Source organism: Episyrphus balteatus, chromosome 1 (genome assembly GCF_945859705.1).
Source record: "Episyrphus balteatus chromosome 1, idEpiBalt1.1, whole genome shotgun sequence".
NCBI lineage: Eukaryota > Metazoa > Arthropoda > Insecta > Diptera > Syrphidae > Episyrphus > Episyrphus balteatus.
Genome location: NC_079134.1, coordinates 50,448,082 through 50,466,731, shown reverse-complemented (window position 1 = coordinate 50,466,731; position 18,650 = coordinate 50,448,082). Strand labels below are relative to the sequence as shown.

The window sequence follows — 18,650 nt, the reverse complement described above, 5'->3', positions numbered from 1 at the left end:
AAAAAAGATTTTAATAATGCATATAAATGTATTTGCATATGCAATTGTTTAAGTGAATGTTTAATAACGTTCTGATGTCCTGTTGTCGGAGTTAAATTGATATGATAGCTAGCTCTCTAAAAAATTGTATTTTAAAATAAATGCTGTAAAAAGGCTGAAAAATCGTTTTGATAATGTGAATTTAACAATATTTTATTTGATTGCTTTCTTAATTCAGTTCCTTTAACGATAATAAAATCAAAATCTTTTGTTCCAGATTGGTACGACAGTGAAATCAAAAGTCTTAAAAATTGCAGAAACAAATTATGGTCTACTTATAAACTACCTCCAACTGAAATAAACTTTAAACTTTACTGTGAATCAAGAGATAATTTTAATAGAAAATCAAGTTTGAAGTATCTGAATTACATTCAGAAGGTGCAAAGAGATCTGAAAATGAATCCTAAGTGTTTTTGGAACTTTATTAATTCCAAAAGAAAATCATGTTCATATCCGTCTGTTCTCAAACTCAATGACATTACAAGTCACGACCCACGGGTTATAACACAACTGTTTTCTGATTTCTTTCAAAGTGCTTTCAACTGTGATTCTCCAATCTGTGTGTGTGATAAATCAGACGAAATGGCTCAAAATTTTGACCAACTGAAATCTTTTACTTACTTGACTGATATGAACTTTAACATTAATACTGACAATATTGTAAAGTTCATATCTAACCTTGAAGATAGTTGTATACCAGGCCCTGATGGTATACCTTCTACTATTTTGAAAAACTGTGTAAGTCACTTGCCATTACCTTTGTCTATTCTTTTTAACTTTTCAATTTCTTCTTGTGTGTTTCCGTCTATTTGGAAAAATTCTTTTATAATCCCTCTGCATAAAAAAGGAAAAAAAGACGAAATTAAAAATTATAGGCCTATTGCCAAATTATCTGTGATACCTAAGCTTTTTGAGGCTATTATTTGTGAATCTTTATGTTTCACAAAAGGACGCTCCACAGCAACTTTTTTAATAGAATTGTCTGAAAACTGTATTGATTCCTTTAAAAATAAAAAACAAGTAGACTGCGTATTTACTGACTTCAGTAAAGCCTTTGACAAGTTGTCACATAAAGTTCTGCTTTTTAAATTGAGAAAATTGGGATTTAGCGATTACTTTGTAAGATGGATTAAATCTTATTTACTTGACAGATCTTACTCGGTACTTTTCAATGGTTGCGAATCAAACAAGTTTAAGATCAATTCTGGAATTCCACAGGGCAGCCATTTGGGTCCTATTTAAATCTATTTCAAATAATCGTGATTGTGAGAACTCCAATGTGACCTTAATCCGTTTTTCCACTGGTGTACTCGTAACTGTTTGAGTCTTAACATCGATAAATGTAAAACTATGTGTTTTACTAGAAAACTTTCTTTTAATTCGTTTAATTATCTGTTTAATGGTGTGTCAATTTCTCGTGAAAACGATGTTTCTGCTTGCCAGGTTTGGTCGCCTCATTATGACTGCCATAAAAATAGACTGGATTAAGTGCAAAAAAGATTCCTAAGGTTTGCGCTCAGAGGACTTGGGTGGACTAACCCTTATGATCTCCCACCCTATAACAATAGACTGAAACTCATTGATCTACCCAATCTTGAGAACAGACGTTCATATTTATGTTTTGTATTCATTGTTAAATTAATCAATGGTAATATAGACTCTTTGCACCTTCTGTCTCGTATCAACTTCAATATTCCACAAAGAAACTTAAGAAACATACCAGATAGTATACTTATTTCAAACTGTCGTACTAATTATGAACAATTTTCACCTCTAAATAAAATGTTTAATCTTTTTAACTTACATAACAACAGTTACCTATTATAATTTGTTTGACAAAAGAATAGCAAATTCTAGTAACATTAACATTTTTCTCTATAGTCAATTAAAATCATATATCCTAGATTAAGTATAATTATTGTAAACTAGTAAATTAGTTATGTTAAATAAATTAAATTAACCATAAAGAAGGATTTCAAAAATAAGAGAAATGTGTTCGGCAGAAGGATTCAAAATCAAAATCAAAAAGCTTCCGGAAACTTGTACGGTTCTGTGTTCATATTGCAGCAAATTTATTTCCATTGAAAACTTGCAATCAAAACTAGTATTTTGGACTATGAAAACCATGTTAACCGCTCAAATATGCACCTCAATAACAACCAAGGTAGGTATTAAAATTTTTCTTTCAAATAAAAGACCATTGTTTCTTTTTCACAAAAATAAATCTTATTTTATTTATAAAGGAATAAAAAGTCAAACGATACAAATACAACATTTCTTACAAGAAGAAACGTCTTCTCGATTCCATTGCATGTCGTTTATTAGTTATAATCCAAGCATAATCTCCAGTTTTACTATCAAAAGTACCTTCCTGCAGAGAACGCAATTTCAAAGTAAATCTCGGACCCAATTCCCTAAGCTTAGCCTTTTTTCCTTGCTTTGCAAATTCATATCGATGATGTCGGAAAAATATAAAATCACGTTGGTTATGAAAAGTGGCAACACGACGTCCCTTAAATTCGGGATCATGATGAAACAATGATCCCAACATTCTACCAACAGTTAAACCCAAACGTGTCGTAAAATTGGTCATTATAACTTCTGGACGATGTTTGGTAATTTCTTTGTGATCACGACGAATGTGTTCTGTTATTTTAACATTGCTCAATTTAAAATGTGCCGTTGGACCGTTTGGTAAGTGAATTACAAGTAAACCATTTGGTTTACGACGATTTTCATTAATGACAACAATATCAGTGAATTCCTCACGAATTGCACTTTGTACCATTTTCTTTACAGATGATTTATTACGAATTTTTACCAAAGCATTGACAAAAATTCTAGATAATTCAAGACCAAACTTTCGAGTTAACGTTACCGGATTGTCAGCGAAAGTAATGAGAATTTTTGGCTCGTAAGTTCCCTCGAAATACGAACTAAAATCATCAGTTTCAAGTTCTTTTCGTAGTTCTTCGTTATCTGAATCTTCGATATTTGCTATTGCTGTTTGATCGGGTTCTCGGAGACTTTCGATAGTGTGTCCAGGATTTGCTGGGACACCTTCTTTGCGGCGCTTACGACGTTCGGCTTTTTTTCGTTTGCTCTTTTCAAGTTTTTGTTTTTTAAATAGAGCATTTCTTTGTTGTTTGTTTCGCATAAGGCTGAGAGGATTTATTACTGGCATACGGACTTGGTCTTCCTGATTTTCATCATCATCATCGTCTTCGTCCTCGTTGTCATCATCGTTATCTTCGGCTTCACCTAATTCAACATCAGTTTCTTCATTTTTAGACTCATTTTGTTGGTCAGTTTTTTGGGTATCATTTTCTGGTTGATCGAATTCTTCATCAAAACTTGAATCACTGTCTGAATCCATATTTTGAAAGAGAATTTATCACAAAAATTAGGAAAATCTTTGTATTATTTGTAAAAAAATTAAAAGTAAAAACACACGTGTGGCGTGTGAATTATCTATAAAAATGACATTTATCAGTGACAGATTGATATGACAGTAAAAGTGAAAGTATTCAGTTGATTTTCAAATGAACGTGTTTCGTAGTTCAAGACTTGTAGAGAGTTCAGCAAAAGAAAATAATTTTTTCAAATTTTTGTCTATGGTTTTTAAAAGTATTTTTGATGGTAAATATTTTTTGTGGCCAAAATAATTAAAAAGTTCTGGTTCAAATCCATCTATATATATAAAAGAAAGTCGTGTTAGTTACACCATTTATAACTCAAGAACGGCAGAACAGATTTGGCTGAAAATTGGTAGGGAGGTAGCTTAGAGCCAGGAGACGGACATAGGATACTTTTTATCCCGTTCAACAGCGTTCCCGTGTGACAAACAAGAAAAACATAATTCCGCCATCAGGCCAAATGACAATCGGTCTGTCCGGTAAGTTGGTCAATGTGAACCCCCCTAATCAGACTTGGAATAACAAAACGCAAATTACAGCTATGTAATTGAAGTAAAATGACAGCTATGTAATGACGTTTTGATATTTTTGATTTTTGATATTTGATATTTGTAAGAAATCAATATTAAAACTATTTCTATTAAATAAATAATTAACAAGTGGATTGAAGTGAAGTTTAATTAATAATGCCCTAGGTCCCTATGATTAAAAAAAAATTGAAATGAAATGAAATACATATAAATATCTAATTCAATTTTAAAGTTCAAGTGACCTCAACTCCAAATTTATAAAGCGTTTCGCCCAGGTACGACAGTGGGCTCATCAGTTAGATCTGTCGTACCCTTACTAAGACGCCTTATTTTGGTCGATGTTTACCGACACTATATAAAACTCACAGCATGAATATACTGTGAATTCTAATATTTAATTCTAATATTTTTTTTTTTTTTTTTTTTTTTTTTCTTCGTTATAAATATCTAATATATAAAAATCTCATGTCGCAGTGTTTGTTATCAAACTCCTCCGAAACGGCTGGACTGATTTTTATGAAATTTTATACACATATCGGGTAGGTCTGAGAATCGGCCAACATCTATTTTATATACCTCTAAATTGTTAGGGTGGCACATCCAAATTTTTATATCTTCTTAGAACTATCTTTTCGAAATTTTTTGTGTATGTCGGGAAGTCTGAGAATCGGCCATTCGACCAACATGAGTTTTCATATGATAATATGGTTAGGGTGGTCCAACCAAAAAAATTTCCTTATTTTATTGAAATGATTTTCATGAAATTTTGTAGGTATATCGGGTACGTCTAAAATCGGCCAACATCTATTTTTATACCACTAAATAGTTAGGGTGTTCCAACCAAAAACTTTTTTATGTATTTTTTTAACGATTTTTATGAAATTTTGTGGATGCATCGGGCAAGTCTAAAAATCGGCAAAAATCTATTTTCATACCATAAATGGTTAGCGTGGTCCACTCAAATTTTTTTTTACGATTTTTTCAAGTCCTGGATTTATATTGTTTTCAAGGGGTTCAAAAAAGTTAGTTTTCCACCTCATACGAATAGCCTAAATTCGTAATACTTCATATTCTAAATACAGGAACTTTAGGCCTACAAACACCAATCTTGATAATGCTATCAATAGAACTCAAAAAACACATTCTTTTATTTTTTATAAAGACCTGTATTTGATATTGTGACCCGATTTTTTTTTTGGAAAAGATTAACACACTCCAAAATTGGAAGTAAATATCAGAAGAGGCGTAACGAAGTCCGCCGGGTCAGCTAGTTTATAATAAAAAAGCTAATAGCCTTATTGAAATGAGGTTGATCTACATCTCTGGTTGAACAAGAGCTAAAAAACACAACTTTGATTATAATCGGTAAATCAAAAACTTGAAACAAGTCAGAGATATTTTTTCACAACTCTACCAAAAAGTTATCTCAGGTGTACAAACTTGGTTCAGTCTTTGGTCAAGTTTTTGATTCACCGTTTTCAGATATAACAACAACAGCGAGTTGTACAAACACTTATGGCCAGTTGTACAAACTTTGTTCAGGCTCGGGTCAGGAATTCAACCCACCGATTTTGGCGGATTAGCTGCGGGTCAACCTTGGTTCAAGTATGGATCGTGGTTATTTTTACATTATATGGACCTGGAACTTGTGCTAAAACTCAATATTCCCAACAAATTCAGAAGATAAAAGTTGTTGAACCACGGATCAAATATTTGTACAACTGGCCCTTAATACGTGGTTGAACAACTTTTATCTTCTGAAATCGTTGGTTTAGCACAGGTTCAAGGTCCATATATCTGAAAATATCCAAATCCATGCTTGAACTACAGTTAATCCAACGAAATGGGCAAGTTAATTTCCTAAACCAAGGCTGAACCACGTTTGCGGAACTACTGTTTAAATATTTTACAACAACCTCTTAACATTTCAACTTCCTAAATTGTAACCCATACGATCAACTAGAATTTACAACAAATTAAGCCATAACTCCAATGACCTAAAAAAGAAAAAGTGAGAAATTTACGAAAGTAAAATCTTTTTATTTCTTTCTAGCGTTATTTGTTTTTGGAAAAAATTGCAAAAACTGTTTTTAAACCAAAAAAAAAAAAGCTTTCTGCATCATTATTTTTAATTTTGTGATCGGAAAAACTGTCACAAAATGAGTTCGAAAATTTTTCACATTCCACCAGACAGGAAAAAAGCATAATTTGAGAGCAAACCCTCAAAATCAAATGAAAATCAATATCAACCAAATATGCCCTCAAAAGTTAGTTCAGCTATCGACCACCGTTATATTAATCGGCGTTCCAATACTTATCCAATACACAAACCATCTGTCAAAATTTTAGTTCCTTCGAAAAACCGCTAGCGCTCTGTTCGCCTTCAAAAAAATGAAGTATAAAAAAAAACATGGCGTTCAATTAATTTTATGAAAATCGAGAGAAGCTTACAATTTTCTTCAAATTTACCAATAAAAAGGATAAAATTTATAAATAATTTACCACCAATTATATCCACATAACATGTGCTATTAGTTTTTGTTAAATTAAGTTGATTTACTAAATAGCATTGTATAAAAATTGGCAAAAGCGCGTGTGGTGTGGAGTTATCTCCCACAAACAATCTCACAAAATGTCAACATTACGTTTGCCGCGTTAAACAAAAAAAAACCATATAAACTCCCTCGGTTTAACTATTTTTTCAAGTTAAACATTTTTATGAAGAATTAACGCGTCGTTTTTGATTTGTTATAACTTTTTTAATTAAAAGCATCAAATTGTTTTATGAATTTGAAAGAATTGCGGATAGACTAAACAAATAAGGGCTTCTTGCAAAAAACGAAAAAAAAAAAAACAATGACCAACATGAAGCAAGATTTTGATGCTGATCAATTTGAGACTCGTTTGGAACACTTAAAAGACACACAAGATGGAATACAACAAATGTCTGCTTGGTGTCTCCATCAACGAGCTCATCATAAAAAAGTTGTTGCTAGCTGGTTAAATGTTTTTAAAAAAGGTATTTTAAACTCCTGCTCAAAATTAACGCACACTTTTTTTTTCTTTAGTTATACCCCTGCATCTTGTTTGAAATGGCTTTAAAATTATTTGTTGTATTTTTTTGTGTTTGCTTATTGTTTAGCAAGTCAGAAAAATGCTAAATTGCAACAGTATTATTAACCAAAAAAAAGATAAACCAAATTTAGCAATTCAAGGTCTGAAAACTGATATTAAAATAATTTTTGTTTTTTAAGAAAAAAAATTTAAAAAAATGGAAAGGCGTGACAGTTCTTTCCAATAATTTTTTTCCATACATGGCATTGTCTCCTCTAGCGCATATGGTAATTTGGAGTCGTCTATTCATTCCACGAATTAAGTTTTGAAGGTTTTGTTGTAACTTTTCTTTCACTGCAGTTTTCTGTTAATCAAGAATGCTTGGAGGTGGATTTCGGCCGCAAATGCATTTTTTTCAACATTTCCTAGACATGTTCTATTGAATTTACACCCGGATATCTGTGTGGTCAATTCAAAGGTGGCACATTTTAATCATGAAGATATTCTCAAACCACTCTAGCATGCATTATCGTGCATCAGACTGATTTGTGGACCAAATCTAGGGGTGATTGGAACCGCATGCTGTTCGAGAATATCAGCCAAGTATCTTTGGGTACTTAAATTAGGTCTAGGAGATCTCACTAACTCCGTAGGTGTTGTGAGGCAGAGTTTACTCCATGAAAATTTATGACTCATCTCTAAAAGGTTCGCGGGTTGACAGATAGACTTCAGCATACCTCTCCAAATCTTCCCCACAAACATTTTATTCCATAACTTCAATTTAAGCTAACTCCTGTCTTATTTGAAAAAATAACCACGATACTGTGAGATAAAGTAATAGTAGGACTTTTTTGTAAAATAAATATGATGTGCGTTAAATTTGAGCAGGAGTGTATTTTATTTTTTGATTAGTTTGTAATTGAATGATTGTTATTGATTGTTTTTTTATTTTTGTTTCAAGTTCGCGTTGAACATCGGTTAGTTTTATTTTATTTGGCAAACGATGTGATCCAATATAGCAAACGGAAACGATATGAATTTGTTGAAAGTTGGGCGACAGCTCTTCAAAGAGCTACAACAATGGTCAGGTGAGAATATTGAATTAATGTTTATTATTTTAGAACTTTATGCATTGGTCTGAATCTTTGAATATAAAAGGTTTCGAAGGATGTGAACTTGAAATTTCGACCAATAGGTATTTATAAACAAAATTTAACTTAGTACCAGATCCTAATTTGCTCGGACAAACTTATTATTAATGTTGTGTTTTGCGCTTGGGTTATCAGAGGATGTCATCTCATTTTCTGAGTTGCAACTTATCCCCTACTGGCTGATTAGGTCGAATTAGAGAAGCGATTTCAAATTTAGTTGTAAATTTAGAAAACACATTGTTTCGAGGATACCTAACATTTACAGGCGAAAATTAAGCGTGATGTGTCCAAATTTGGACAGTTTAGGACTTGATGTTCTCCCCAATTGTTCCAAATGCGTCAAAAAGCATTCTTAGCGTACTCTAATTTACTCTATAGGTCTAATAACACTGGTCAATAAAATTGAATTTTTTTTTGACACAAGAACCAAGATATAATTTTCTAAAGCTTTTTGATGTGGTGAACTCGAATCTGAAGTCAGAAAAATGCGATTGGCCTCCGTTTTTGAAATACATATTACCGTTATAAAATGCTAAAAACTAAACGTAACGTAATTTTGGTGTTTTTCGATGTTCTGTTTTTATGTTGGGTAGTTCATAATAAACAAATTTGTAACGGTGATTATAAGAACAGATATTCTTCTTTGTTTAAATTTTCCCAATATCTCTTTTATTGCTCGAGATATCTTTTTCAGTTAATAAGCCAAAGAGAAACTAAACTTGATCTAAAGTTTAAGTCACTGATCACAGAGGCCCCTATTACGGTTGTCAAATATAAACACGATATTTGACATTTATCAACAAAATGAATGAATTGGTATTACCGTGATCGACTATCAAAATTTTTGATAAACTGTGTCTTTGCTATAAATTTGAAATCTATTGTAAATAGTTCTTTTGATAAACTCGGTATTATGGATGTCAAATATTTTGCTATGTATCAAATTTTCCATCAATTGCAAATTTCTTCCCGATAGATTTTTCTCATCATATTTTGTTTAACTAAAAAAACGTCGTTGTTGGACATTTTCAGTCAAATAAAATACGTTTTGTAAAAAAGAATTGTAGTAAAAAAAAGTTTATTTTCAAGTGTCAGTGAATAATGTCGTCGATAGGTTTGTTTTTTTTGGAGAGATCGAGAATGCTGAAGAAATTCGATTTGTAGAAGCCATTATAAGAAAACAAATACGGGATGCTTCAAATTCATTAGACTTACGAGGAGATTTATGTGAGTGGTTTGTAATTTCAAGTCATTGTCAGCTAATTCTAGTCTTTAGTTTTTTATTGAAGTACTTGTAGTATTTTCAAAATTTTGTTCAGGTAAAACCCTACAAAAGTAAGCTGCAGCTCAGGTAAAAGTTGAGAATATTACAACTTGCGCTACAAGCTACAGCCACAGCTACACCATTGTATTCCATTGTTAAGCGTCATAGAAACGCACCTTTTTCCCAAATGGATACATTTAAATCACTCACAACAGGAAGAACGCAGGTTAACAAATAAAACAATTGCAAGTTGAAAAAGAGAAATAAAACGTAAAAACAAAAATAGCGCCTATTCACAATTGTATTTTAATCAATGTTCACAATAGAGAAAAATTTATCAATTGACAACCGTAATACCAAAATATCTATCAATTGATAAGTTTATAGTTTATCTATCAATTAATATTTGACAACCGTAATAGGGGCTAGAATTTTTTTGTAGGATGAAACCCATTGGGAAAGGAGGTGAATATGATACAAATTTAAGGAAAAATAAATTACGGGCGAGCCGAGTTCGGGAAGTGGGTTGAGTTTTTAATGGTAAGAAATGGTATATCTCGATTTCCGGCAAAACTACAAGTTCTATGGAAAAAAGTTGTATGGCAAAGTTGTAGGTAATAAAAAGATCAACAACTTATGCATTGACAATTTTTTCACTAACCTCAAAAATTTAGGTATATGAAAAATTAAAAAAATCGAGTTTTTGGTTATTTATTTTTATCTTTTTCAAAAAGATGTTTTTTTCTACGAAATTTGGTGAAAACCTACCTTATTATGTCTCAAATACACAGTAATTTATTTGATTTAAAATATTATTTTTTTAACCTTATTTTAACTTAATATCAAAAAAACACCCTAATTTTCGGTGGGTAATTTGTTCGTTAAAATCTCTTCTTTCTGATGGCTGCAAATTATTGTAAATTTTAAAAATTTAAAATTTAAAATTTAAAATTTTAAAATTTAATATTTAATATTTGAAATTTAAAATTATATTTATATTTATTCCTCATATCTTTGTTAATATAAACTTTTGTCTAATATTTTGCATAATATTTATTTTTGTAATTTATTATTTCAAATTTTTTGTAAATCTTTTTGATACATCTTCTCTTTATATAATTATATTTATTTTACTGAAATGTCATTTCCGGCAGGCGGCAGCATTGTCATGTCCGTATTTCCAATAGAAAAAAATGTAATTTATCTAATGAATAAAGGAAGAATCTAATCTAATCTAATCTAGAGCAAATAAAAATTTAGTTCAAACAAAACATATCTCCTTACAAAAACACAATTGGAATGAGGATTACTTTTGGAAAAAAAATTGTATTAAACGCTGGAGCTCAATTTAATTATTTTATTTTAATTTTTTCTTTCAGTGAAAAGCTAAAAAATTGAATATCAAAATAAAATATTTAAACCGAATTCCAGGCTTTAATACAAACATTTTTACAATTATAACTTGATCATCATTTTGACGAAAAGCCAAAAAAAGGGAGGAGTTGGATAAACCACTTTGTACTAATGTTTTAATTTAAAGTTTTAGTTTGATTGTTTGTTAACAAAATTGGGTAAGCCTACAGCCTGTAAAATGGGGAAAATTACAGATGTATAAATAGTACATAAAATAAATTTAGAAACAACAATTTCCCACAAATGATTAATTTTTCAAAAATATTTTACAGAGACGATAAAGTTCGAAATAAAATATTTCGTATTTTTAAAATATGGGAACAAAGAGGCATTTACAGTGAGGAATACCTTAGTGACTTAAGTGGCCTGCTGAGTATGAATATTTCGAAAAAATCTCATGCATCCAATAACGCAGAGGTCATTCCTGATGAATTTCAAGTATGTCAACTTTACAATTTGGTACGAATTATTTAATAATTTTACCATCATTTTTTTTCAGAGCTCTGCATTGATCTCAAATATAAGAGAATGCGTTGAATTGTCAACGGCAACAGACAAAAGTTTTAAAAACTTGCCCAAGGCACCTAATTGTGATATTGAAAACATCAAAACGGCTCTTAAAGGTTGGTTAAAAAGGAAATTTCATATAGATTGTATCTTATATCAAAATAAATAATTACATATTTGTAGATAAGAGTCATTCGGATGATGTCGAACAAGAACTTGAGAGATATGTAGCGAGCATAGAGAAACAAAGAAAACATTTGGCAGCTGAAATTAAGAGTCGAAAAGCTGTATTGGCGAATTTAGAAACGGCAATTACGTTCTATGCAAGTCAAAGGGGAGAAGTGAAAGTCGTAGTCAGTGTAAGTTTGATTTTCATACAAATTGTATTACACAATTGATTTAACTTTTTTGTTTTATCCTTAGGCTTATAAAAACTTTGGTAGTAGAATAAAACTGGTGAAAAAGAAGCTGGATGAAATTACACCTAATTTACCGAGTCCTATACCATCACCAGATATTAATGCGCCATCACCGGAACCAGATTCTGATATAAACTTACCAGACGAACAAAGTCCGTCTATGGTTAGCTATATTTACCTTTTGTTATTTTTTCTGTACACTTTGTCTAATTGGGAATTCTTTGATTTTACAGAATATTTTTAAAAGTGCGTTTAATGGATATACAAGTTATTTAGATGGTAAACTTCCATTTGATATAAACGATTTTAAAAGAGATGACAGTCCAAAAGTCCCTAATGCATTAACAGCAAGTAAGTCGATTTATTATTGTTTAATTTGTATTTGTAATATAAGTCAAGTAATTTTTTTTTCTATTTATTTAATTTCTTTTTTAATGTCTATTTTTTAACTTTGATATGATACAGTGTGCTCAATCTTTGTTTGTCTTATAATGTCGAGATCTCCAAAAATCAACATTATGGCACAAGGTGAACAATGTCGCTATGTAGCCTTGTCGCCATGTCGCCTTGTCGGCATGTTGTCTTGTCGCCTTGTCGGCATGTCTGTTAATTTTTTTCAAAACTAATTTCGATGTGCGAAAATTAAAAAAAAAAACCATACTTTTATCAAAACTTATAGACCTTTTGTAATTATTATCTTATTTCTAGGTCAACCAATTGAAGTAATTGCCAGCAGAACAGATTCTGATGTCCTTGATGATAGTTTCAGTGGCCCGGGGTTTTACAAGCCCGAACCAATCAATTCAATGGCCTCAATCAACCCATATTCTGCGAGCACAATAACACTACCCATGCCGACAGGTCAGCCAGAATATTCATCTCTAGCAAGACCAACGTCATCCAATTATGTATCTCCATCACTGTCCTATGGTGGAGGGCATACATCAAATCGCTACAATCCAATGGTGCCTAATTACGCCAGCGATTCTAGTTATATCTCAAATTCATCAAATAACAGCTATGACGCAAGCATGCCATTAATGCCACCACCAATGCCACCATCTCTTGGTGGCAACGGGTCTCAAAGTGATGACTTCAATTCAACATGGGATTTGGATATGTCATGGACACCGCTCGACTCATCCAATCAATTTAATCATTGCATCGATACGCCAATATCACCGGGACATTTCGATCAAGAAAGTATACTCGACGATAGTGTGGCAGAGTACGATGAGCTGGAAAATGACATTATGCCAATGCAAGATGTTGATCATCGTCAACTGCATCTGCCGGTTCCAGTTGCACCACCTATTCTACCGAACCTAGGGCCAAGTAATAAAATATTTCTTTTTTTTTTTCTGAACAAAAAGTTCTTACTTAATAAAATTTGAAAACAGATAAATCACGTCAGCTGGATATTGACCATAGAAATCTTATATCACTGACTGGGTCGCCGAGGTGTAGGGAGAGGGACAGCGATGATAAATATAAGAGGGTTAATAAGACTTGGGTGGCACCATCCAAAGACAAGGTAATAAAAGACAAAACTCATCTTTGTATCAATTCAAGTATAGTGATTAACATTATATTTAAAGGATTTCCGGACACCGATGTCAGTAAACCCGCCTGTTAAACCACCCCAAGAACAACAGCCCCAACCACAGCCCCCCAAGACAGCAGATATTGATTATCGAACGTTGTCTAATTCATCCACGACTGAAAACAAAGCTTTAGCTGCCCCAGCACCACCGATTCCACCTCTACAGCCACCTCCAATGCTAACAGGCCTATTATCTTTTCCTCAAGTTCTTATGGTAATATTACTAAAATAAAAATTTATTTACTTTATTATAATTATATGATTTTTTCTTTCTGATTAAAGGCACCGCCTACTGAAGTGAAAGAAGACACTCAACCCCAAAAAGATACTGCAGGTATTGTTTTACATTAATTGTTTTTTAATATTTGGTTTTATTTTTGTATTTAAAGTTACAGGTCGAACAAGCGATGAACCGGGTTACGATCCCAGTGATATGGTTGAAAGTATCGATATGGATATGTCTGATGAAGATTTGGAAGATATTTTAAGAGGTTTGATTTCATTTTTTTTTAGTTTTGGGTTTTATATTATTTTTAAATTTTCAACAACTTTTCTTAAACCAAGACCTTAGTCTTTTCTTAAAGATAAGGTCTCGATCATCTTTTAGTTTTTCAGATTAATAAGTTTATTTCTTTAATTATAAATAGACCTTATTAGACCAAGATACCGCAATACGGCGAGCTCCCCTCTTCAAATTAATGACATGCTAGAATTTTGAAGTGTGTATGTTATGTACGTATAGATGGCGGTCATAAGCAAACCAGCTTTTTGTCCCAATTAGCGCAGAGTTTTTGCACAAAAACAAAGCGATCTATCTTTGATTCTGAGATTTTATCTAAACTAGCGGAAAAAATTAGGGGATCAAAAAAAAAAAAAATCGAAATTTTTGGAGATTTTTATTGTGACTGTATTTCCTTTAAAAACCGTTGGACTGAAATTTTAAAAAGAGGGTTTTAAAGCTCGAACTTTCTAGTTTAGAAATCTTACAATGAAATGTTCAAGCTAAGTGTTCGGCTCCATCATATTGTAATTGTTTCATTCTAAACACTCCTTTTTTGATTTATTGTGCAATCAGCGGTTGCTGAGATATTTATTGTTAAAGACAAAAGGATCCTTTACCGTTCAAAATTCGATATCTCAGCGTCGAAATGTTCGTATCGAACGTTTAAAAAAAATGTTTTTAGATAAACAAAAACTGGAATAGCTTTGAGCCGAAGCTTGAAATTTCTTTCATTGTAAGTTCTCAAAACAAGAAAGTTCGAGCTTTAAAACTCTCTTTTTAAAATTTCAATGCGACGGAAATACAGTCACTTGAAAAACCTCAGAACATTTGAAATTCTTTTTTTAACCCTTAATTTTTTCCGCTAGAGTATGTCACTGAAATATTCAATCCTCAGAGAAAGTGCTCTATTCCTAGCCAGAGCTTTACATTGCCATATAAAGTGAAAGGTGTTTTCTTCCTTTTGTTCAAACAACTGTGTCAGTAAGTGTTTTGCCGCATGTTTCCTTAAAGGCCTATGTTTTTTTTTTTTGTGTAGAGAGCAAATAATTTGTTCGGGACGTATTATAGGCGGGCCAGATTTTCTTAGATATAGCGCAGCTGGTCAGGCTGTGCCACCTATTATTAGTTTTTGTTAAGTAATTTGAGAAGATATAGCCCTTCATGAGAATGTTAACTCTTTCCGCCAGTGACTTGTAAAGGGTCTATCCAGATAAGCTTACACTCATCATTGAGGGTCCCTTTTAGCACTGATGAACCAATTTAGAGGATTTCGTGGTCGAAGCAGTTAATTTTAAAGCTGCCTGGTTGTTAGTATAGTTAGGTTGTGATTTTGAAAACAGTTTTTTGAATGCTTCCTTAATTGCCAGCAATTCTACTTTGAACACACTACTAAAATTTGGTAACCGAAACGATTTATTAAACTATAGACACCCGCACCATCATCAGTAATAATACACGTGTCGAAGTCTATCGTCATAATGCACTCTTCCCAGTCTGTCGTCAACGGAAAGCTGACTTTACAATTATAAACAATTTTGAAAGTAGAAGTGCAGTTGTCCATGGGTGTCCGCCGAATTAAAAAAATTGAATATCGGATGGTGCTAAGTAAATTGTATCGCTCTGACCGAAAGGTTTTGACTTCCAAAAACTGGTTTCTTTTAGCTTGTGAGGTGGTTTTTGCTTTCCAGCCAAGGTTTAAGCTCGTCGGATTTCCAGAGTTCATATTGAAGAAAACACCAAAACTTCAACGGTAAAGGTCTGTTTTGTGTCCTGTCGAACTTAAAAATCTTAATTTTTCTTAATTTTAAATAAAACTCAATTTCAACGTTATAGTTATTTTAATTATATTTTGTGTGGGGTAAAATAGTGTGGAGTAATTGTGTTGGGTTCGAAGGTTCTTAAAAGAATGACCTTATAATAATATTTGAAGGTTAAATATAACATTATTTCAATTATATTAAATTTGACAGTGAGTGCCGTATTGAGATATTTGCTTATAGTGGTTAATTCACAATTGTTATTTGTATTTATTTAGTAAAATCAATATTTAAACATATTTTATTTAAAAACAAGTAATTTTGATTATAATTAATAAATTATAATTATTGAATTACGAACAACGTCTATTAAACCTTGAAAACAAAACCTTTATTTACTCGAAATTAACAAAAACAACTCTTACAAAATAAAAAGTTACAATAAAGTTTTACAATAAAGATTACTTAAAAATAATCAATTCTTGTAGTCTCCACAGCCGGAATAAACGTTTCTTTGTCCTAAACTTAGAAGGTGCTTTAGTCGGCTAAAAAAGGGAAACTTTATGTTTATCTTATGGCCTTTAACGGCACGCAACACTGCAGACAAAAGCTTTGGTAGATCGGCAGGTTTATTTACGGCCCCTGGTGGCACGCAGAACGGCAGGCAATAGCTCTGGTTGATCGGCAGGTTTTATTACGGCCCCCTGGTGGCACGCACAACGGCAAGCAATAGGTCTGGTTGATCTGCAGGTTTTTGTTTCGGCCCGTGGTGGCACGCACAACGGCAGGCAATAGCTCTGGTTGATCAGCAGGTTTTATTTGGCCCCTGGTGGCACTTCTTGTTTTTTTCGGTTTTATATGGATGTCTTACTTCCTGGTATGACTGACTGTGAATTATAACAGACAGAAAAAGTAATCGTATGATTTTATCTAGTATTCTTGTTTTAATTGGGTAACGGGGGATATATGTATATATTATAAAGCATGTAACGCTTCGTTACAAGCTTTAAGGCGCTGCAAGACACCTGATGTTTAATATGAAGGTCTATAGGTAAGAGATGCAAAAGACCGTTAAGTGTCTTTGTGGGAGACGAGTGGAGAGACCCAAGCGTCCCTACGATCGCTATACTCTAGACTTTCTTAAGTTTGTTAATGTTATATGCTTAACTGATTGCAGGCCGTCACACAATGGAGCCCTAAGTGGGAAGAGGTCGTATGACCTCCACAGCGGTCGTCCATAAAATCATTTTTGATTTGGTTTGCTCGGGCATAGAAATTAATGCTCGCCTTCTTTACCCGCTGTTAAATGTTCAGCTCAATTTAGTTTCCAAAATGACGCCAAAATATTTTGTGTGACTGTGATAAGATTTGACCGTTAAGTTGGGATAGAAGGAAGTTAGGGATTTTAGTTGTAAATACCATGAGTTCGGTTTTAATATTGCCGAAAGAGTTGTTTGTGGTACTAAACGAGACAAAGTAACTAAGTCGGCTGTAGGGCATTTTATCCCTCCACAAACTACATATTGTGTTTATAATTTTTTATTTATTTTAAATTTTTGTATTGAATTCTGATTCAAATATTTTTGATTTTATTCTATTCTCCATAATTATTTTGACCTCTTGTAAATTGTGACCCACACTACGCTATAACCAAATAATTTTAATTTTATTAGAAGTAGCATCAGAAGATAGGCAGAAAGCGCTAAAGGAAAAAGAAAAGGAACTGGAACAAAAACAAAAACAAGACAAATTACCAGAGCCAAATCAAGGACAACAAGATGGAGAAGAAAATAAAAGAGAAGAACAAGATGAAGAACAAAATAGTCAAGAACCACCAAGTTCTGAAGAATACGATGCAATATCGAATAACGAAGAGTATATTCCCGAAGAACCAACAGAAGAAGAAGAAATGAATAACACTGCTGGGATGCCAACAAAACCGTTCTCATATCGAGATAATCTAATACCAGTTGCTAATAATAGGCCACCCTTATTAGACACACCCCCTACACCGAATAACAAAATCTGGGATAATCAGCAGCCGGCACATGTGAATCCTTTCTCGCGGACACCATTCGACGATCAACAGCCTCCAAACAACGGAATGCATAACAATATGATGCGACCGCCAATGAATCCATGGAAACAACAACAACAACAACCTCGAATGCCTTTTCATATGCAACAACAACAACAACAACAACCACAAGACAACTTTCAACAACAAATGCCACATCAGGGTGGTAATTTCCATCAATCTGGTGAATTTCATCAGCCTGTTGACTTTCAACAACACCGGCAGCAATTTCAGAGGTTTCCACGTAGTCCATTTCAACAATCACCTCGAAACTTTAATCCTCATCAACCTCAAAGTCATTTTCGTGGTTCACCCAGACCGCCCCGGGGCAACCCATTCTTCTCACCTCGCGGCCGTGGTGGTGGACCTGGTGGACCACCAGGTGGCGGCGGCGGACCAGCTCCACGCGGTAATATGTTTCGTGGTAAATTTCGAGGGAATGCCTGGCATTAAACAATTATTCTCATTGCACATTAAACAACTATTCGTTTGCGTCGTAAGAAATTAGTTTGTAAGAGTTCCATATTAAAATTTAAAACCGTTTAACTAAATCATACGAAAAAGAGGACAAGATCCCAATGTTGTAATTATTATTATTATTAAATTAGAATTTATATTATTTAAACAAAAAATAACAACCATTTTTGATTGATCATCAACATAAAATAAATAATATTAACAATCAGTTCCGGTTTGTATTATGTAGGAAATAATAACGTTATATAAATTTGTAACGTTGAAAAATAAAGATTTTGTTTGGCTTTCAATACGATTAGAGAAATGAAACAAAATATAATATGTAAAAATACAAAATAGAAATGCAATGTAAGCGCTTAAAAATGAAATAATAATAAAAAAAAATAACTTCTTGCTTTCAAACAATTTATTAGCTGTAAAATAAAACAAAACTATATAACT

General features: G+C 32.6%; 2 protein-coding genes across 3 annotated transcripts; one reads left to right on the top strand and one right to left on the bottom strand.

The window, feature by feature from the left end:
* Positions 1 to 2,262: 2,262 nt before the first annotated feature.
* Positions 2,263 to 3,517, bottom strand: LOC129921302 (probable ribosome production factor 1). Its single transcript, XM_056003067.1, has one exon. The coding sequence runs from the start codon at positions 3,413 to 3,415 to the stop codon at positions 2,318 to 2,320; it is 1,098 nt and encodes a 365-aa protein (XP_055859042.1). The 5' UTR covers positions 3,416 to 3,517; the 3' UTR covers positions 2,263 to 2,317.
* A 2,885-nt stretch (positions 3,518 to 6,402) lies between these two features.
* LOC129921540 (regulation of nuclear pre-mRNA domain-containing protein 2) lies at positions 6,403 to 18,370 on the top strand. 2 transcript variants are annotated; one of them, XM_056003418.1, is made up of 13 exons: positions 6,403 to 7,004; positions 8,001 to 8,127; positions 11,140 to 11,305; positions 11,367 to 11,490; positions 11,558 to 11,733; positions 11,798 to 11,956; positions 12,027 to 12,144; positions 12,502 to 13,128; positions 13,194 to 13,327; positions 13,392 to 13,610; positions 13,679 to 13,730; positions 13,792 to 13,887; positions 17,329 to 18,370. In XM_056003418.1, the coding sequence occupies exons 1-13, from the start codon at positions 6,842 to 6,844 to the stop codon at positions 18,183 to 18,185; spliced, it is 3,018 nt and encodes a 1,005-aa protein (XP_055859393.1). In that variant the 5' UTR covers positions 6,403 to 6,841; the 3' UTR covers positions 18,186 to 18,370. The 2 variants fall into 2 exon arrangements, with proteins under 2 accessions (XP_055859393.1, XP_055859392.1); XM_056003417.1 differs by having other exon boundaries at positions 13,786 to 13,887.
* Positions 18,371 to 18,650: the final 280 nt, after the last annotated feature.